Raw genomic sequence first — 22,761 nt, forward strand, 5'->3', positions numbered from 1 at the left:
CAAACGATCATGTCATTAAAATGTATTAATACTACTTATACTAGTATAGGTACTTGTACTGGCCAGAGGCCCAGGACGTCCAAGCTCTGCCAAAACAGTGACCAAACTGACCAAGCCAACCGTTTCATAGTAGTAGTACTCATACTAGGACTGCTACCACTATGAGGAAGTGTTTTTAGTACTACTATTATACAACAATATAACAATAAAACAATTCTCATACCAGTTCTACAACTAGTAGTACCTTTACCAGTACTTTTAGCAAGACTACTACTTTTACTAATACTTCTAATGAGCCAATACTCCCAGTTAGTATAAAAAGGTGTAACTGTAGAGTGTGAGAAATTACAGATCAAGGACATTTTAGTGTTCTGACCATGTCTATTTCATTTTGTGACCTCCATCATTAAGCTATAATTTTATTTACTTCTAGCTTTTAAAAAGAAAGAAAGAAGCACAGGAAGGTCAGAAAAGCACACGACACTTACGTATTTATGAGTAGTGTTCAAGCTTTAATTGACACTGAAGATCCTAAAGCACAGCCAGAAGAAATACAACAACACAATACAAACATTATGGGTACATATAACTACTATAAAGTCTCTGGCTCATCACATATTTGTGATTTGGTTTTATCAGTAGAATCGTATAGTGAGAGGAAGACCGTACATATTTTCTGACCTCTTGGCCAGTCTCTGTGTATTTATATATGCATGAGCCTAAAAAAATAGAAGCTGCTGCAATCTGTAGCTGACCGCTGCCCAGGAGGCCCAAGATCAAGGCTCAGACCAGAACACGAAGATGTCGATCATAACGCTGATGTCTCACATTTAAAAATGCTTAACCCTTGTCTGCTCCAAATGAGGATTATAAAAATAATCCAGGTTGGTCCCAACGCGTACCTCATAACCAGAAGGTCCTGTGGTCAAACCCGGCCCGGTTATCATCTTTTGGGTGGTCTGGTTTCCTATTCCTATTCCAAGTGGGTATAGGTGACCTGGAATCTCTCAATTTGCTGTGATTGCATCGGTTTCCTCGCTCCTTTATCCAAAAATGTGTGCCAAGGTTTTTGCACACCCATATGCCACTGTGGTGGGGTGGGGTGGGGTGGCACAGTGTTACACACCATAACAAAAACCAAGTTACAACAATTGTGTCACGTCTGCTGTTGTTAATCAAGAGTATGTAAAGAATAAAAAGAATAAATGATGAGCATGACTCATTTCAGTTCAATTGAGAATCGCTTTGCCCTGCAGTTATGTGCACAACACAAATCAGACAAGTTAAGTTGCATGTTTTTTGCTCCACATTGCATTCACATTTATATTTCAGTGTAATTCAGTGTAATGTTCGGAGTTATTTCGATTGTACCAGCAGAACAGCACTGCAAGATTTCAATAGCTACGATGTTAAGCAATGAACATGCCCTTTTTAGGGCAAATGTATTTGAAAAACAAAAATGTATTTGTGTAATTGAAAAACAATAAAATGTTCCTTCAAACAAACAAAACTACAAATAAAACAAAAGATGCTGCCTTTGATGATAATATTCAGTTTTACAGTAACTACATGTAAATGCATGTAAATGAAAGGATGAATGATGGTGGCACTGTTGTGAGTGTGCAGCAGGTTTTGGCAGTGCTTTGTTTCACTGTGTACACGGGGACCCCCAGTGCTTCACACAGTGATCAAAACCTCTCTGAAGTGTTTTAGTGCAAATCAACACTAGGTCTAATTCTTGAAAGTTGTTGATGCGCAATATGAGCTTCTTCCAAAGAAGAAATGTTAGTAGATAATAGTTTATTATTACATGACAATAGTTGCTTAGGTTTAATAAAGCAGAATTTAACCTATAGTTATACAGGAAGTGTCAAAAGTTGAAAATTGCATTTTATTTTTAATTTCCTTAACTAGAGTCATATTACATTTAGTATGATGACTTTTATTGTGGAACAAAGGTACTACAAAATAATTTACCCTGCTGAAAAAAGAAAACGTTGCCACACATCAACATTCGAGGATTCAAGAGGAGGTCAAAGGTTTTTGTATGAGGATGTGTCACTGTGTATACAGTGGGAACCACAGTGATACATGGCATGACAAAAACCTGTTGACTTTAATGAGTTTCCTCCTTTGTACTCACAAAGAATCTGGGGGTATTTTTCTTTTATGTTTGTAGAGGTCAGTTGGATGATTAGATTCACTACACTGATGGACTTTTGTCTCTTGTCTAATTAACAGGTAAAATGTAGCAACAGTGAGTCCATGCAGAATTTGTGACACATTTGATACGATTTCACATAGAGTGCATTATCAAGCACATGTATTACATTTAAAAATGAATAAGATAGGAATCAGTTCATCAACTTTACTGTAATTGAGCACAAAGTTAACTCCAGTTGGCAACTACCCGTGAAAAGTAATATCATAACAGTGATTTAATGGGAAAATAATATTACATATATTATATTACAACACTCGTTCCAATCCTTGAAAGTTATGTCTCTATTAATGTGCAGAGTTGGAGATTGATAGAGGATTCTTTTATAATTGATATGGCATTTTTGACACTTATTCTTAAGTATTGTACATATTTGATATTTTATAAAATGTCTTCAATACTAAAGTCCCACTCACATTGAAAATATTCACGTGTATCCCATGATGGTTTATTAACTGGGGTTAAAACAGATCCAGCTTTTGATAGTGAAATATATAAGCTCAAGAGATTTATTTATTTTATGAAATAATAAGATAATGAAATTATAATTACAAGTATATATAGAAAAGTGTCAAAAGTTGAGAGTTGCATTTTTTTTTTGCTTAACTAGAGTAATATTACATTTATTATGATGACTTTTATTGTGGAACAAAGGTACTACAAAATAAATGACCCTGCTGAAGAAAAGAAAACATTGCCACACATCAACATTAAACGAGGAGGCCAAAGGTTTTTGTATGAGGATGTGTCACTGTGTATACTGGGGGATGGGGCACAGTGATACATGGCATGACAAAAACCTGTTGGCTTTAATGAGCTTCCTCCTTTGTACTCACAAAGAATCTGGGGGTATTTTTCTTTTATGTTAGTAGAGATCAGTAGGATGATCAGATTCACTACACTGACGGACTTTTGTCTTTTGTCTATTCAACAGGTAAAATGTGGCGACAGTGAGTCCATGCAGAATTTGTGACACATTTGATACGATTTCACATAGAGTGCATTATCAAGCACTGATACACAGGGCGGGGTTTTTGTAAAGATTTGTATCACTGTGGTTCATATAGCAACCACAGTGATATAACCTATGACAAAAACCACCCTCTCCAACCAGAGGGAAAGACTCTGCAATGTGTGAATGACTTTCAGCAGAGTTGGAGGTTGATAGAGGATTCTTTTATAATTGATATGGCATTTTTGACACCAATTCTTTAATATTGTACATATTTGAAATTTTATAAAATGTCTTCAATACTAAAGTCCACTCACATTGAAAATATTCACGTGTATCCCATGATGGTTTATTAACTGGGGTTAAAACAGATCCAGCTTTTGATAGTGAAATATATGAGCTCAAGAGATTTATTTATCCAGGTGAAATAATATGACCAAAACATACGACTACCATTAAGTGTGTAACTAAGGTGATGTCAGCCAGCCAGTTACATTCAGAAGATGATGATGTTAGAAAAAGCCTGCTACATATTTGCTTAACAAGATCGCATAAGCACAAACCACAACAAATAACAAAAATAGTTGATATTACTCCACAATACTTGCTTAGGTTTGATGAAGCAGAATTCAACCTATAAGTTAATATATACACAGTGTTACACACCATAACAAAAACCAAGTTGTGACAACAATTGTGTCACGTCTGCTGTTGTTAATCAAGAGTATGTAAAGAATAAAAAGAATAAATGATGAGCATGACTCATTTCAGTTCAATTGAGAATCGCTTTCCCCTGCAGTTATGTGCACAACACAAATCAGACAAGTTAAGTTGCATGTTTTTTGCTCCACATTGCATTCACATTTATATTTCAGTGTAATTCAGTGTAATGTTCGGAGTTATTTCGATTGTACCAGCAGAACAGCACTGCAAGATTTCAATAGCTACGATGTTAAGCAATGAACAAACTCTAAATGTTGCCTCATGTGATTTCCTTTTTGGGGCAAAGGTATTTGTAAAACAAAAATGTATTTGTGTAATTGAAAAACAATAAAATGTTCCTTCAAACAAACAAAACTACAAATAAAACAAAAGATGCTGCCTTTGATGATAATATTCAGTTTTACAGTAACTACATGTAAATGCATGTGAATGAAAGGATGAATGATGGTGGCACTGTTGTGAGTGTGCAGCAGGTTTTGGCAGTGCTTTGTTTCACTGTGTACACGGGGACCCACAGTGCTTCACACAGTGATCAAAACCTCTCTGAAGTGTTTTAGTGCAAATCAACACTAGGTCTAATTCTTGAAAGTTGTTGATGCGCAATATGAGCTTCTTCAAAAGAAGAAATGTTTGTAGATAATAGTTTATTATTACATGACAATAGTTGCTTAGGTTTAATAAAGCAGAATTTAACCTATAGTTATACAGGAAGTGTCAAAAGTTGAAAATTGCATTTTATTTTTAATTTCCTTAACTAGAGTCATATTACATTTAGTATGATGACTTTTATTGTGGAACAAAGGTACTACAAAATAATTTACCCTGCTGAAAAAAGAAAACGTTGCCACACATCAACATTCGAGGATTCAAGAGGAGGTCAAAGGTTTTTGTATGAGGATGTGTCACTGTGTATACAGTGGGAACCACAGTGATACATGGCATGACAAAAACCTGTTGACTTTAATGAGTTTCCTCCTTTGTACTCACAAAGAATCTGGGGGTATTTTTCTTTTATGTTTGTAGAGGTCAGTTGGATGATTAGATTCACTACACTGATGGACTTTTGTCTTTTGTCTGATTAACAGGTAAAATGTAGCGACAGTGAGTCCATGCAGAATTTGTGACACATTTGATACGATTTCACATAGAGTGCATTATCAAGCACATGTATTACATTTAAAAATGAATAAGATAGGAATCAGTTCATCAACTTTACTGTAATTGAGCACAAAGTTAACTCCAGTTGGCAACTACCCGTGAAAAGTAATATCATAACAGTGATTTAATGGGAAAATAATATTACATATATTATATTACAACACTCGTTCCAATCCTTGAAAGTTATGTCTCTATTAATGTGCAGAGTTGGAGATTGATAGAGGATTCTTTTATAATTGATATGGCATTTTTGACACTTATTCTTAAGTATTGTACATATTTGATATTTTATAAAATGTCTTCAATACTAAAGTCCCACTCACATTGAAAATATTCACGTGTATCCCATGATGGTTTATTAACTGGGGTTAAAACAGATCCAGCTTTTGATAGTGAAATATATAAGCTCAAGAGATTTATTTATTTTATGAAATAATAAGATAATGAAATTATAATTACAAGTATATATAGAAAAGTGTCAAAAGTTGAGAGTTGCATTTTTTTTTTGCTTAACTAGAGTAATATTACATTTATTATGATGACTTTTATTGTGGAACAAAGGTACTACAAAATAAATGACCCTGCTGAAGAAAAGAAAACATTGCCACACATCAACATTAAACGAGGAGGCCAAAGGTTTTTGTATGAGGATGTGTCACTGTGTATACTGGGGGATGGGGCACAGTGATACATGGCATGACAAAAACCTGTTGGCTTTAATGAGCTTCCTCCTTTGTACTCACAAAGAATCTGGGGGTATTTTTCTTTTATGTTAGTAGAGATCAGTAGGATGATCAGATTCACTACACTGACGGACTTTTGTCTTTTGTCTATTCAACAGGTAAAATGTGGCGACAGTGAGTCCATGCAGAATTTGTGACACATTTGATACGATTTCACATAGAGTGCATTATCAAGCACTGATACACAGGGCGGGGTTTTTGTAAAGATTTGTATCACTGTGGTTCATATAGCAACCACAGTGATATAACCTATGACAAAAACCACCCTCTCCAACCAGAGGGAAAGACTCTGCAATGTGTGAATGACTTTCAGCAGAGTTGGAGGTTGATAGAGGATTCTTTTATAATTGATATGGCATTTTTGACACCAATTCTTTAATATTGTACATATTTGAAATTTTATAAAATGTCTTCAATACTAAAGTTCCACTCACATTGAAAATATTCACGTGTATCCCATGATGGTTTATTAACTGGGGTTAAAACAGATCCAGCTTTTGATAGTGAAATATATGAGCTCAAGAGATTTATTTATCCAGGTGAAATAATATGACCAAAACATACGACTACCATTAAGTGTGTAACTAAGGTGATGTCAGCCAGCCAGTTACATTCAGAAGATGATGATGTTAGAAAAAGCCTGCTACATATTTGCTTAACAAGATCGCATAAGCACAAACCACAACAAATAACAAAAATAGTTGATATTACTCCACAATACTTGCTTAGGTTTGATGAAGCAGAATTCAACCTATAAGTTTATACATAAAAGTGTCAAAAGTTGAAAGTTGCATTTTTATTGTTTTTGCTTAACTAGAGTAATATTATATTTATTATGATGACTTTTATTGTGGAACAAAGGTACTAAGAAAATGAGTGACCCTGCTGAAGAAAAGAAAACATTGCCACACATCAACATTAAAAGAGGAGGTGAAAGGTTTTTGTATAGGGATGTGTCACTGTGACTACTCGGGGGGGTGGCACAGTGATACATGGCATGACAAAAACCTCGGTTGGCTTTAATGAGCTTCCTCCTTTGTACTCAGAAAGAATCTGGGGGTATTTTTCTTTTATGTTAGTAGAGGTCAGTTAGATGATTAAATTTGCAATTGGTACGATTACACATAGAGTGCATTATCAAGCACATGTATTACATTCAAAAATGAATTAGCAGAATTCAACCTATAGTTATACACGAAGTGTCAAAAGTTGAAAATTGCATTTTATTTTTAATTTCCTTAACTAGAGTCATATTACATTTAGTATGATGACTTTTATTGTGGAACAAAGGTACTACAAAATAATTTACCCTGCTGAAAAAAGAAAACGTTGCCACACATCAACATTCGAGGATTCAAGAGGAGGTCAAAGGTTTTTGTATGAGGATGTGTCACTGTGTATACAGTGGGTACCACAGTGATACATGGCATGACAAAAACCTGTTGACTTTAGTGAGTTTCCTCCTTTGTACTCACAAAGAATCCGGGGGTATGTTTTATGTTAGTAGAGGTCAGTTGGATGATTAAATTCACTACACTGACGGACTTTTGTCTTTTGTCAATTCAACAGGTAAAATGTAGCGACAGTGAGTCCATGCAGAATTTGTGACACATTTGATACGATTTCACATAGAGTGCATTATCAAGCACATGCACCAGTTAGCAACTACCCATAAGTGTGAAAAGTAATATCATAACAGTGATTTAATGGGAAAATAATATTACATATATTATATTACAACACTCGTTCCAATCCTTGAAAGTTATGTCTCTATTAATGTGCAATCAATCCACTTGTTGATGCGCAATATGAGCTTTTTCCATAGAAGAAATGATTGTAGATAACAATAACATGTGTAACGGGATCATTTGATTTTTAACAGAGACCACCACTACTTGCACTTCTCTAAATAACTAAAGATGATCACCCTCTTAGGTAAGGTCATCCAAAGGGGCAAAAAATGTGTGAGGAAATTGAATTTTAATGCCTCAGATTCCAGGAGAGTGTAGAGGGTTTGTGTTATGATTATATTATATTATACACATAAAATAGTAATAATAAATAATAATATTATAAAATAATAATTAAAATTATAGATAGAAAAGTGTCAAAAGTTGAAAGTCGCATTTTTATTGTTTTTGCTTAACTAGAGTAATATTACATTTATTATGATGACTTTGATTGTGGAACAAAGGTACTACAAAATAAATGAGCCTGCTGAAGAAAAGAAAACGTTGCCACACATCAACATTAAAAGAGAAGGTCAGAGGTTTTTGTATGAGGATGTGTCACTGTGTATACGGGAACTGGCACAGTGATACATGGCATGACAAAAACCTCTGTTGGCTGTAGTGAGCTTCCTCCTTTGTACTCAAAAAGTATCTGGGGGTATTTTTCAGAACTGTACACATTTTGAACATTTTGGCAATCAACATCCTTCCTGGGTAATATTTCTATAACACACAGGAAACTTCACCACAACAGGTGCTTCCGCATCCAGTTAACAAACTGAAACCACAGACTGGAACCTATTAACTAAATGTGACGGCCAAAGGCTCTCACACCAGTGGCAAATTTCATGCTGCAGAACAGCTCTGGAATTACTCACTCAAACAATTATATTAGAAAAGATGTTTGTCCGGTACACATAAATGAATTGTTTGCACTGAATCTACTGAGTCTACTGAAAAAACTAGTACCTTTGGGAGATAAAATGTAGTAAGAGTGGTAAGAGTCCTTTGACGCCTAAACATGTAATTAAGATGTCGCACAAAGCTCCTGTTTAGGTCCACTCTCAATTCTCGTTATCTATCAATAAAATTTACTCTACAATTACAAATGCATCACTTTAATGTAAATGATACCATCCTCTACTGTTGTTGGACAAACCTTTGCTCAGCTGTTGTAACGCTTTCAGGCTCTTAAGCATGCTGACTCTATCCCTAAAACTAATTAAAATGGGTGAGGGTCCCGACCCCCATGTCTCTGCCATTCCAACTGCACCCCCCATCCCCATTTTTGTCTCTTCTGTCTTTCTTTTGCTTTTCGTGCCCAGTTACATTTTTTCATACCATTACATTTTTTATACCGACATTCATTATTTGATGTGGCATTCATCATTCAGTGTGGCATTCTTCAGTCGATGCAGCTTTCTTGACGAATCAACAATGGCGTGATTGCCAATTACGTATAAAGCCTGCAGACTGATATACAGAAGTTGCACCTTCAAATTCAATCACAAAACATTTCACACACTTTGCTTCCCCAAACTAACACATTTCTAGTGTCAGACTCAGCCCCAAGTTTCCGACCTTACCTGTAGGTGAGGCACGGGTGTCGTTGTGGTTGTAACACTTCTGACTGACAGGTGCACACAAAGAATGCCACACTGAAGGAAGAAGGCCACATTGAATATTGAATGTTGGCAGGCATCCGATGATAAATGCCCAAATCAAGTAAAAAAATCAGGATATCTAGTATTAAAATTTCCATCTTAAAATTAAACATATTTGGTTTGTTTGTCAAATGTATTATTTGACCTAGACTATATTATTTGATGGTTAGATTATGATACTTGGTGTGAATGTTGTTTTTAGTTGAAGCAAGCATTTTACATGACATTGCAAGGGATAGAGGTCTATAGGAGCCACAGGCGGTGGGGTCTTTGTCTTTTTTGGGGAGGAGAGCTACTGAAGCTTGACCCAAGGTGGGCGGAAGGGTGCCTTTCTCTAGAGATTCATTAAACATTGTAGGGGTGCAGGTTTAGTACTGAATTTCCTGAAAAAATCTATGGGAAATCCATCGGGGCCTGGGGCTTTGTTGGATTGCATGGCTCTGATTGCGGAGTGTAATTCTTCAAGAGAAATTGAAGAATCCAGTGCTATCGCAATGTCGGATTTGATGTTTGGGAAATTGAGGTTGGCAAGGAACTGATTCATCTCTGTGATGTCTGAAGGAAATTCGGACTTGTAAAGGGAGGAGTAGAATGATTTACATGTGGTGTTTATTTCCACGGGGTCAGTAGTGGGGGTGTTCGTTTCAGTACAGATCTTGGGTGTCAGACGGGAGGTGGATTGTCTTTTTAACTGATGTGCCAATAGACGACTGGGTTTATTGCCATGTTCGTAGTAAGTAGCACGGGTTTGTAGTAGTAGGCGCTCGGTATCCTTGGTGGATATAAGATCAAATTCGGTCTGAAGGTTAAGGCGTTTCTTGAAAGGTTCTGGGGAGGGATCCGATGCGCACTCTTGGTCGAGGGAGGTGATGGTAGCAGAGAGTTTTTTAACCTTGCTGTTGTGTTTTTTACTGGAGTGAGAAGAGTAGGAAATAATTTGACCTCTAAGTCTTTCAGCGACTCCCAGAGCAATGAGTATGAAGTAGAGTCGTTTTCACTAAACAAAAGAAAGTCATCAATGGAATCGGAGATTGTTATCTGCCAGCAGTAATGAGTTAAACCTCCACAGGGGAGGGGAGGATTTGTATGTAGACAGTTGGATATGTAATAATCCAGGGGGCATGGTCAGATATTAGGATGCTTAGGTAATCAGAGGAAGCGACACAGGATTTGAGAGAGTTGTCTTTAAGAAAATAATCTATCCTAGAGTATGAATTGTGCACCTGGGAGAAGAATGAGAACTTTTTGACCGTGAATGAATTTGTTTTTTCATCATCAGTGCTCCCCACATGACTTTGAGGACTTCAATCAGATTGTTCCTGGACAATCATGTTCATGGGTGTCTTCCCTAAGTCTCCCAGAACTTGATTGTCTGATCTGTACTGGATTCAGCTGTTAATGGCACACAGTTCAACAAATCTGAGCATTGTGTCCATTTCCCAGTTCAGGCCTAACATCTGATCGTAACTAATCATATGCAATCATTGCACTCGTCCTATGTTACTGTTGCAAACGTTTTCTGATGACCATTTCTGTAGCTGCCTTCCTTTTTCATAGAGATTACTGTCCCCGTGGCCGCCTTTAGAAACACCATATCTGCCAATTTGAAGAGTGAGTTGATTTGGTCACAAATCCCAACAAGTGAGATATTACTGAAATGCCCTGGATGTCCTCTCCACAGGTTTCAATATTGTAGCCAATTTCGGTTTTTGAAATGAAGATGATTGTATTGTATTTTCAAACACATTTGCATGTAAAGCTTATAATAGCTTACTACTTGTATGGTAGTTCACCGATGGTCTGGAAGGATTTCCTAAATATACTAAAAGCCATTTTCTGAAAATGCAAGAATTGTACATATCTCAACTCCATAGTCATTCACTCCTCTTTCTGTCATTGGTATGTTTGGTGGTATGAACATGCTGCAGGAAATAGAGTTGGCAGGAATGTTTGAAAAAGAGGAAGTTTTCACCAACTGTTAGCAAACACACTTAATTTTATGTAACCCAGACCACAGGAAATGAACATCCCATGGGATATGGTTAATAAAGAGGGGCTTTGTCAGTGAAAAACGTTTGTCTTTATTGATTTAAATTATGTTTTGGTATTTGTATTACACACAGATAACTTGACATCACTGTGACGACTACTTTGACTACTGGGGGAAAGGAACACAAGTCACCGTAACTTCTGGTAAGTAATATTAGAATCAATGTCAAGTCAAGATATATTGTTTTTCAATTTTAATTGTCATTATGTTGATGTATATTGCAGCCTTCCTTTAAATAGGATGAATACAGAAAACTACAAATGTAGATCAGGGAAAGTGTTAGGCGTATAATGTATTGAATCATTTCATTCGGTGATTCAAATTGGACTATGTTTTTGCGCTAAAGCGCTATTAAATCTGTCACTGTGATTACTACTTTGACTACTGGGGAAAAGGGACAACGGTGACTGTTACAACAGGTAAAAGCTTTGTTTTATTTTCATTCTCAAAATGCGCCGTTTAATGATTAATATTCGAAACAGTGGCTGAATTCAACAGCTTTTAGGAGCATGTTTTTGTACGCTGATTGTGTCAGAATATTATACTGTGACTATGGTTTTGACTACTGGGGAAAGGGCACAATGGTGACTGTCACATCAGGTAAGCCCTTCATTTTAGTGTGTCCAAATGTTTGAATTGAAATGTATTTTTTTACCAATTGTGATGCTTTGAGTGTCATGATAACCCGGCAAAATAGTTTGTTGGTTGAAATGATTTCATTTCATCCAGATAACCAAACAGGTAAGCCAACGCAAGATAAAGGCAATACAACGCCCTGTGTGGGTTTGTGGATGCAGGTTTTTTAATGCAGTAATACATAATTTGTGAGACTGTTAATAATGTAATCACATTATTGAAATGTTATTGTGATTTTTAGAAAATGACATTACCTTTAGTGTACAAATGTGCTACATGATGGGAGGATAGTTTTTGTGAACAGTGTAGATTACATTTCACAACTGTGATAACTGGGCTTTTGACTATTGGGGGAAAGGCACGACAGTAACAGTATCATCAGGTAAGAGTTTGATTAATATTTATACATTAGAGTCTACAGCGGCACATGTTTCACACTGGGCATCGCCATGTTTAGAGTTTTATTTCTCAGTATTACTCATTGTGTCGAAAACTGCTGTGTGAAATGTATTTCATGGCTTTTTTTATTCAAGTTGTCTATCTAATGACGAAATACCATGTTAGTGTAAAGACAGAGTTTTTATACTGACTATTCAGCAAAAGTGACCTTACATATTAACTGGTAGTAGTAGATTTGGCACTGTGGTACTACGGTGCTTTTGATTACTGGGGCAAAGGTACAACAGTAACTGTGACATCAGGTAAGAATCGATTTGTCCTTGTAAATAATTGCTGTATTATTGCAAAGTTTCTTATATATACAGTTTATTCGGTAATATTCAGGGGGATAAAATGATATGGGTGACATTAATGCTGCCATGATCATCGACTATCAATGACATTAATATCATTCTCATATTTGAGGGAAATGCTGAATTTGTTTTTTTGTCTAACTTACTCTGAATGAAATATGATTAATTATCAGGAAGGTCATGAAGAATAGGGCAACACAAAGTTTAAATGTGACTGTTGGTTTTCTGCGATCTTTGAATTAAAATTGATGCTGAGGTTATTTTTTGCTTCATTATCTTAATGCCACATGCTTGCTTGTCTTCTCTCAGGCACACCAAGAGCACCGACTGTGTTTCCACTGATATCATGTCGTTCTGGGTCTGAGTCCACGGTCACTCTCGGCTGCTTTGCCACCGGATTCTCACCGTCCGCACTGACCTTCCAATGGACCCAAAATGGAAACAACCTGCCTGACTTTGTTCAATATCCTTCGGTGCAGAAAAACAACTTTTTCACCGGAGTGTCTAAGATCACTGTGAATCGTGCAGAATGGACCGCGACCGCGAACGTTTTTAAATGTTCTGCGACACTGCCAGGAGGAGATACTACTGATGCCCAGATACCACGACCACCACCACCAACACCACCACCCGGTAAGACTCTAAAACTATCAACATAACTAATAGGAATAATAATTTGTCATTTAACTGATATATACTATATCCATTTGCACCTTTATATCTTTACGTAAAGCTAATCTCTATATCTTGGTTTATATTTATTTGTACTAAATTGATTAATCCTAGTTTATTGGGGCGGAATTCAAAAGTGACTGTTTGTTATTGTGCATTCCAAGTCCTATCAGTCACACTGTACTGTACTGTTCTATTTATTTTTACAATTTCAACCTAACATCGTTTGATTGGTAAAACGGGAATAACTAAATCCATTAGCAATAAGGATCATTTGTCTGGAAAACTTTGATTCCACATATGTAAGCAAAATCAACTAGTTGTGCTGCTTTTGCTGATCCAACAATAATTCTATTTTGTTTGTAAACTAATGTAAATGGATCCATGGATAGTTGTAATAGTTATAATTGTGTGCCAGACAGGAAGGTGGAAGGAAAAGGCTGAAGTTTGTTTATGCTCATTGACTTTCTCACACTCATATATGTTCTTTTCACCTATTTTAGCGGTTTGTTAATGTTCCGCTTTTTTCCCTCCATCTGCATAATCCCTGTTCTTTCCCCTCGCTGACTGCTTTCACTTGATCTGTCGATGATAATTCACTGTTAAAGCCTGTAAGGTTCAATCTGTTGCCTCTACAATCAATGTATATGCAGAAGCAAGCATGAAGGGCTCAGTCGTTTTAGTTTGTTTTCCCTTTGGACACCTCTGCAGACTTTAGCAAATAGCTTTCATGTTCGCATCAAGTGTGTGCATTTGTACATGCAAGTTCCCTGGAAAATTATAACCTAATAATACAACATTGTAGGGTATAGTTCACGTTGCTTCTTCATATATATTATTCCCTGCTTCTGCATACATATATTTGTGTATATGTTTGTTTTTCAGTGCCGTTTTTTAAGGCGCCAACTCTTGAAGTGTTGGCCTCCTCTGATGAGGAGACTGGAAGGACCTTCTCCTGCTTTGCCAAAGAGTTTTCACCTAAAGAATATGACATCAAATGGCTGAGAGATGGAACGGAAATCCAGAAAGACAATAATGAGATCAAAACACCTGCTGGTGAAACAGAGTATCACAATGGAAACAAAGTGTACAGTGCAGCAAGTTTTCTTCTGACCAATGAGACTGACGGCGTGTTTACATGCGAGTTTAACGGGGAAAATGCAGAAGGTCCTCAAACGTGGAATGCAACTTGGAGCAAGAAGTGTGGAAGTGGTGAGTAGACCTGTTTTTCTTTTTTTTGGTTAATGTAAGTTAATTACAACCCAATGAAACATCACTGATCCTTCACCCGACAGATCCTTCCATTGAGCCTCCCTCTGATGATTTGGTGAAAGTAGAGATCATCCCCCCTTCACTTGCTACATTGTTTCTAAACAAAACAGCAAACGTGGTGTGCAAAGTCACACTGAAGTCAAATCCAGACCATTTGAACGAGATTATCTGGGAGGATGAGAACGGGAAAAAGCTTAAAACAATGAAAAAAAATGGAAAGAAATCACTCAGCCTCTCTCTTGAAATCCCTTATGAAACTTGGGCCGATGGATTGAAGAGAATCTGTTATGTACACCATTCACAGTTGCTGACACCAATTGAGACAGTTTATCAAAAGCAGAGAGGTAAGAAATTGTCATTATCAATGTAGTTTGAAGCAGAAATGTCTGGGAAGGTTTGCAGCATAAAGGCCTAATTGTTCTTTCCTGATTGCAGGAGGAAAGTTTCAGCGTCCGTCAGTGTTTCTGCTGCCTCCAGTAGAACAACGTAAAAGCAATATGGTGACCCTGACTTGCTATGTGAAAGACTTCTACCCACAGCAGATTGCGGTGTCTTGGCTTATTGATGATAAGCCTGCAGAGGCGGGCACATTCTCCACCACAATCCCTGTAGAAAATAATGACTCCTATTCTGTCTATGGCCAGTTAACCCTCAGCCGTGAGGACTGGGTAGATAATGATGTGGTATATAACTGTGTAGTTTACCACGAATCCATTTTGGACTCAACTGGCGTCATTATGAGGTCCATGGCTGAGAGATCACGTGAGAATGTCAACCTGGTCAACCTCAACATGAACGTCCCTCAAACGTGCTAGGCCCAGTAGATGTTGTGGTGTCTTGCTGTGTCTACTGCTGTTTGTTGTTAAATGTTTGTTGCTTGTGTGATATGATGTGCTGTTTGTGTTTTAAATGCAAATTCAAAATCAAAATAAAAAAAAATCACTTTGTAACTCTGTTGTAACTGTTGATGTACGTCTCGTGCAGTCTATGTGTTTAAGTGCAGCTGTGCTCATCTATATTAGCCTCAAGCCAAGGTATTCCAATCAAACATATGCTTCAGGGTGTAGTGAAAATAGCAGGGCATAAACTTTCTCACATTTAATCCACCCAACTACTTTTAAGATTAACATTCAATCCAACTAAATATAGCCGTGCACCATCAATGTTTGTGCCTCGTCTTTGTCTGCTTGTGTTCCTCTACTGGGTCCAAGTCGTGCATCCCTGTGGGGTCTTTCAGAAACAAATCAGGATGATTGTAACTGCTACGGTGTCCAAAATAGGTCTTGACTATTAGATTTGATACAAAAGTGTCAAGTCACAATAACTTGGCATGAAATTAGGTCTCCAATCTTTTGCAAGCCAGTATTTATCCTAATGATGCGAAACGAGAGCTCAAGGAGATTCGGCAATAAGTCAATTTTACAACAACTGGGTAGAAGTCTTGTATTTAGCAAGTCAGGGTCACCATATCACTCTTACTTTGTTCTGCTGGAGGCAGCAGAAAAAGCTGAACCTAGAATTATGTTTTTTAAGGGGTTGGGATCTCAGTTCGGTTCTCATCCTCCCTCTTGTCCAAAACTCCTTCTATTGACTTAAGTGTGACTTTAATTTCAGAACAAGCATGCAGTTCTTTTATATTCATTACTGCCAAGAAGCCATGAACTATGTGGCATAATGCATTCTGACCCCTGTAGAGACAAACGCCACAGCACAAAAAGCTTTGTGATTATTTTCAAAACACACCCAGAACTTGTTGTGAATGGCCACTTACATAAAAGCAATAACTGAAGCTCTCTGACTTAATACTAAATAGATCCAGATTACCTGATTGTGACTGACAGCCAATTAAGCAAAGACCTGACAGCATATGAAGACAGCATGGAGATCACAGGCCTCATCTTCATCCTCCTCTTCCTCATCACTCTGTTGTACAGCATTGGAACCACTGCTTTCAAGGTATGATTTTATTTTTTAATGACTTAAAATCAAGTTGGCAAAATACATATCGCATAGTGCTGACAATAATGACAAATATGCTGTACACATAGTTGTGCATAGTTGTGAACAGTTATTATATTATCATAATGTAATTTAGTGTTACATTATATTATCAAAAGCATTATTTTTTCTGAAATTTTACTGATCATATGTTTAGCATATATCTATACATTTTTCAGTGTTTTGAGTTGTTCATGCAACAATGTATTGATTTATTTCAACCTTGAGATGTATAATCAGGTCAAACCAGATGGATCCCACATGAGGGTTTCCCTCCATTTCATGATGCAGCTATGATCTGTATACAGTATATGATGTGCATTAAGCTCAAATAGAATTAGAATGTATGTGTTTTTGTTTATATTGTTTGTGCACTAAGACTTTTTTGTTTTGTTTTTCTTTTCAGGTCAAATGAAAAGAAATTAACTTTCTGTTTAAAAACATTTCCACATTGACGTCCTCTTATACTTTGTTATTGTTCTCACTGTCTTGTTCAGGTTTACTTAGATTAGCATTACTACCTAAATAAACATTTAACTAAAGATAGCATTTAAAAATGTGTTTCCATTTCTAAAAATATGATGTCCATTACACTTTTCATGTTCTTGCTTTAGCCATTTTATCTTTGAGTTTGAATGATCAATTATAACATGTTTGTTACTCACTTTCCCCTTTAAAACCTTTAATTATGTATCATATTTTTTTACTTCATAATTATGTTTTATCATACGTCTCTGAGCTGGTCAGCATCTGGAAATCAACAGACCATGTTCAATTCAATATGCAAATACTCTGTTGGTTCTCAACTCTATTATTAATAGCCATGAGAACTGAAACCTGTATCAAAGTCACGAGTTATCATGTAAAAAGGATTTGAATGATAACATATGTAAACAGTTGTGAGATATTCAAATGTATAGTATATTTCTCTTACTGGCATAACCACACCTCACACCTGCTGTATGTGATGCACCGTTGCTCAGTGTCATGTTTCACTTCTGTTTTTCGGAGACTTTTTGTGTTCTGGGTGTTACCCAATGCTTCTGCTTGCTGCACGCACTGATCACTCTGCTCTGTCATTCTGCAACATCTGTGCAACAGACTTCCAGCTACATTTCCACCTGAAACTGTAAAAGTACAAGTCTGCCATCTAGTCTAAATAAAAGAATAAGGCACCTAGATTTGAGACTGTATAGTTGTTCCTTGATCAATCACTTAAGGTATGTACATCTACATTTCTGATTGAATGATGTACATTTCTAAAATGTCCTGACAGAGCTTGGACAATAAACTAATTGTTAAAAAATAACCTGTGTTCTTACCTCAGTGCTACGGGTTGTCTCTCCAAACATCACACTCTACCCTGTGTGGGAAGGTGAATTTGGGGCCTCAACAGTCAAACTCATCTGCACGCTAAGTGACTTCTTTCCAGGAGAACTCAGTGTGAAATGGGAAGTGGACAAAAGTACTCTAAACATTGTGCCAATCCAAAGAAGGCTGCAGAGTGTGCAGGAGGTGGGGAAAACCTTCAGTGTAACCAGTCAGATTGAGCCGGACATGAAGAAGTGGACAGAAGGCTCAGCGTATACATGCAAGTCCAACCATGGCAACAGGGAATCCGATGCATCAATGAGCATTTGTACAGGTAAGTGAATGTATCACAGTAAAAGCGTGAAATGCCTCCATCAGAGTGAGTAACGTTTTTGACCAGAACTATTTTATGTGACAGTTCACGGAAACTCCCCTCCAACCATTCATGTGGAGCTCCCCAGCTTCAAGACAGTAATGCTGGCAGGGTCTGAGGTGACAGCAACATGCTTGGTCAACACTGTCTTTGATGCCACAGTGACCTGGAAGATGGATGTAGCGTCTACACCCAGCAACGTGGGCCAGGCCAGAAACACATCTCATATCATCAGCAAACTGACAGTTCCCTTACAAAAGTGGAAAACCCTCAAGCATGTATCTTGCAGAGCTGAACACAGCTGCTTCCAAACCAAAGAGGAGTCTGTGAATATTACAGGTAAGAGGACTGTGCAGCACTCAAATCAGCCGTGGCGTTCCAATGAAATATATGAAAAAACATAATGTTTTGGTTCTCACCCAGGTCCTTCACTTTCAACTCCATCTGTGGCCATCAGGAGATTGTTGCCAGATGTACAGAAGAGAGACAGGTTTGTGCTGGCGTGTGACATCACACCCATCTCCTCCAGCGACCTTTATGTCACGTTTCAGGCCAACGGGGTTGACATCTCTGAAAAACTGTTTGTTGAACTCCCGGAAGCCCCAGGCCACCATTCAGTCACAAGACACTTCCTTGTCGCTGAGCTTTACTGGAATGATGGGAAAACTTTCACATGCAAAGTGAATCAAGGCTTCTCCAACAGCTGGAAGTCCAACTCCATTGGGGGTATATTTGGTGAGCACAGCTACTGTTCTTCCATTAAACGGTTGATTTGCAGATGCAAGTTCCCTCTTTATTCCTTATAATTGGACCATTTGATTGATATATGTTTTTCAATATATTTAGAGGACCCATCAATGGAGCTCTCTCTGGTCCCAAGTGAAGAAACACAACCACAGACACTCCTATGCTCTGCATGGGGCTTCAACCCTCAAATTAAATGGAATTCTGGGTCTCCACAAACACCTGCATCAACCAGTGACATCAGCATGGGTGCAAATGGACGTGTGGGAATAAGAAGTCAACTTCCTGTCCCTCAAACAGAGTGGAAAACAGGGAAGGTCTTCACATGTGAGGTTTCTGACCGGTCAGGGATCAAAAAGGAAACAAAGAACATCAGCGTCTGTTCAGGTAAAGTGAAAACATAACACAATAACAGTCTCAACCCACTGCCAAATAGAAGCAATGGCTCTTATCAAAAGCTTGTAATTGAAAAGTCTTAAGTGGGTCATGGTCTTATTCTATGAAAAATATTTTGTTAGTAAAATTGCAATCTACTCAAGATTATGTCTTGCATCCTGCTATAAATAATTCTTCTTCTGTGGTTCCAGTAACAACTCATTCAGAGACTTCTCCCTCCATTCATGTGGAGCTCCCCAGCTTCAAGACAGTAATGCTTGCAGGGTCTGAGGTGAAGGCAACATGCTTGGTCAACACTGTCTTTGATGCCACAGTGACCTGGAAGATGGATGGACGGTCTACACCCAAGAAAGTGAGCCAGGCCAGAAACACATCTCATATCATCAGCAATCTGACAGTTCCCTTAAAAAAGTGGAAAACCCTCAAGCATGTATCTTGCAGCGCTAAACACAGCTGCTTCCAAACCAAAGAGGAGCCTGTGAATATTACAGGTAAGAGGACTGTGCAGCACTCAAATCAGCTGTGGTGTTCCAATGAAATATATGAAAAAACATAATGTTTTGGTTCTCACCCAGGTCCTTCACTTTCAACTCCATCTGTGGCCATCAGAAGATTGTTGCCAGATGTACAGAAGAGAGACAGGTTTGTGCTGGAGTGTGACATCACACAGCTCTCCTCCAGCGACCTTTATGTCACGTTTCAGGCCAACGGGGTTGACATCTCTGAAAAACTGTTTGTTGAACTCCCGGAAGCCCCAGGCCACCATTCAGTCACAAGACACTTCCCTGTCCCTGAGCTTTACTGGAATGATGGGAAAACTTTCACATGCAAAGTGAATCAAGGCTTCTCCAACAGCTGGAAGTCCAACTCCATTGGGGGTATATTTGGTGAGCACAGCTACTGTTCTTCCATTAAACGGTTGATTTGCAGATTTTAGTTCCCTCTTTATTCCTTTTAATTGGACCATTTGATTGATATATGTTTTTCAATATATTTAGAGGACCCATCAATGGAGCTCTCTCTTGTCCCCAGTGAAGAAACACAACCACAGACACTCCTATGCTCTGCATGGGGCTTCAACCCTCAAATTAAATGGATTTCTGGGTCCCCACAAACACCTGCATCAACCAGTGACATCAGCATGGGTGCAAATGGACGTGTGGGCATAAGAAGTCAACTTCCTGTCCCTCAAACAGAGTGGAAAACAGGGAAGGTCTTCACATGTGAGGTTTCTGACCGGTCAGGGATCAAAAAAGAAACAAAGAACATCAGCGTCTGTTCAGGTAAAGTGAAACTTAACACAATAACAGTCTCAACCCACTGCCAAATGGAAGCAGGTAAAATAAAGTAGTACGAAAGAAACATTCAACCGCCATAACAACAAACTTCAGGTGGAGTCAAACATTGGTATTTTATCCACTACAAAAGTGCCATAAAAAGTTTACCATCACATTCTGTTTTTCAGTTACACCACCATCATCCCATATAGTTGGTGTGTATGTTCAGGGACCGACCCTTCAAGAGCTCCAGAACAGTGGACAGATGAATATCTCTTGTCTTTTGGTTGGTCCGAGTCTCCGAGATTTCTTGATCACCTGGAAAATAGGGGGGAAAGAATCTCAACTGAATGTCCTTACAATGTCACCCGTCAGTCACAGCAATGGAACAGAGACTTTGTTGAGCTTCCTCAATGTATCAACAAGGGCCTGGAATTCATACAAAGAAGTGTCTTGTGAAGGAAAGCACAAATGTTCCAATAAGGTCTACGAGGACCGTGTAAGCAGAAGCACAGGTAGGATCCCAACAACTATGCATAAGAATGTTATTGCTAATTCTGACCCAGCAAAATGTAAACCCTATTAATATTGTGCATTCTTTTTTTCTAAAGCCCTACATCCACCAATGCTGAAGATAATTCAGCCGACAATGTCTGAGTTGACAACATCAAACATGCTCACAGTGGTTTGTATGGTTACGGGATTTTTCCCATCCAATGTCATAGTGTACTGGGAGAGAGAGGGAGACAAGCTACCCTTATCTCACTACACCAACAGCCCTACGTGGAAATACACAGGGAGCAGCACTTATTCACTGAGCAGTCGACTCAACGCATCCAGGACAGAGGAGCAGGAATCGTATTCTTGTGTTGTTGAACATGAATCATCTGAAATTCCTCTCAAAAGAACAATAACAGATATTTTTGGTGAGTAAAGAGTCAATAGCTGTAGTAACGTGAAGCTCCCCAGCATCAATTCATACCAATGTGTGTATTCCCAGCTGCAGTAACCCCGTCGCAACCTTCTGCAACCTTGTTCCATGGCGCTGGTGAGCTGATGTGCCTGGTGTTTGGCTTCAGCCCCGCAAACATCAACATTACCTGGTTTCTGGATGACACCACAGAGCTGTTGGACTATAACACCAGTGAACCCCACCAAGGGCCAAAGGGAAAGTTCAGCATCCAAAGCCGGCTTCGTCTGGACCCAGGCATTTGGGCATCTGGGGTGGTCTACAACTGCATCGTGACACACACTACTGTCACCATAGCCCTGAATATATCTAAACCAGGTGCCAGTTGCTCCATAAATTGAAATGGTTTACTCCCATGCAACTATCTAGCTTGTACTGTAGCAAAGTCAATGTTGATCATACTTAACAGACATCTCTCAACATGATTCTTTTACAGTGATCCCAGAGACAAGTGCTGTCTTTGATTACAACGTGCATGCTGATGTCAACCGGGACTTGGAGGAGGAGAATGTGTACATGTATATGGTTTTCACAGTCCTCTTCCTTTTCCTTGTGTCCATCATCTATAATGTCTTAGTCACGCTCATCAAGGTGAGATTGACAGTTCAATTTGAATATAAAACCGTCCAACAGATCCCGTCTGATTTTCTGATTTTTTCATTTCAGACCAAATGATGAGGAGCACAGAGGGATGATGATCACTATTTCCTGGCCCTAATATGGATTTTTATTTTTTAGGGAGCATGGTTTAACAAAAGAATCCTGGCATTTTTGTCACACTTCACATATTGAGTTGTGTTTAGTTTTTTCATGTTATTTTGTGTGTGTGTGTTTTTTTTCCATCATAACGGGAGAAAGTTTTGGAGAAAAATAGCACATTTCTGCCTTCTTGAATACAGTGATTAAATGCATTATGACACAAAACTCCATGTCTGTTGTTTTAAAGTTACTTGTGCAAATCATTGTGTGCACTGGCACAGTACCAACATTTTCTGTGTTACTCAAACTGTCCAGAAGAGTGAGCTATAGCTCTACATGAAGCAGTAGTGATTTGACATTTCCCAGATGAAATGCTCGTCATGAGCTGCAGCTTGCCAGTGCTGTTAGGTCTTAAGAGGA

At 38.1% G+C, this 22,761-nt stretch overlaps 1 protein-coding gene across 1 annotated transcript in view; it reads left to right on the plus strand.

Moving 5' to 3' along the window:
- LOC142988032 (uncharacterized) overlaps positions 1–22,499 on the plus strand; it is a 49,139-nt gene extending 26,640 nt beyond the window's left edge. Inside the window, exons 3-20 of the mRNA XM_076137029.1 lie at positions 12,510–12,578; positions 12,939–13,262; positions 14,187–14,513; positions 14,597–14,917; positions 15,009–15,383; positions 16,387–16,529; positions 17,877–18,216; positions 18,301–18,594; positions 18,679–18,990; positions 19,102–19,386; positions 19,587–19,886; positions 19,971–20,282; positions 20,394–20,678; positions 20,861–21,187; positions 21,284–21,598; positions 21,673–21,960; positions 22,079–22,233; positions 22,309–22,499. Of these exons, the coding sequence (XP_075993144.1) occupies positions 12,510–12,578; positions 12,939–13,262; positions 14,187–14,513; positions 14,597–14,917; positions 15,009–15,383; positions 16,387–16,529; positions 17,877–18,216; positions 18,301–18,594; positions 18,679–18,990; positions 19,102–19,386; positions 19,587–19,886; positions 19,971–20,282; positions 20,394–20,678; positions 20,861–21,187; positions 21,284–21,598; positions 21,673–21,960; positions 22,079–22,233; positions 22,309–22,317 (4,781 nt within the window). The 3' untranslated portion in view covers positions 22,318–22,499. The remainder of the gene's footprint in view (positions 1–12,509; positions 12,579–12,938; positions 13,263–14,186; positions 14,514–14,596; positions 14,918–15,008; positions 15,384–16,386; positions 16,530–17,876; positions 18,217–18,300; positions 18,595–18,678; positions 18,991–19,101; positions 19,387–19,586; positions 19,887–19,970; positions 20,283–20,393; positions 20,679–20,860; positions 21,188–21,283; positions 21,599–21,672; positions 21,961–22,078; positions 22,234–22,308) is intronic.
- Positions 22,500–22,761: the final 262 nt, after the last annotated feature.

This window comes from Genypterus blacodes, unplaced genomic scaffold (genome assembly GCF_046128005.1).
Source record: "Genypterus blacodes isolate CSIRO-AG114 ecotype Tasmania unplaced genomic scaffold, CSIRO-AGI_Gbla_v1 ptg000291l_1, whole genome shotgun sequence".
NCBI lineage: Eukaryota > Metazoa > Chordata > Actinopteri > Ophidiiformes > Ophidiidae > Genypterus > Genypterus blacodes.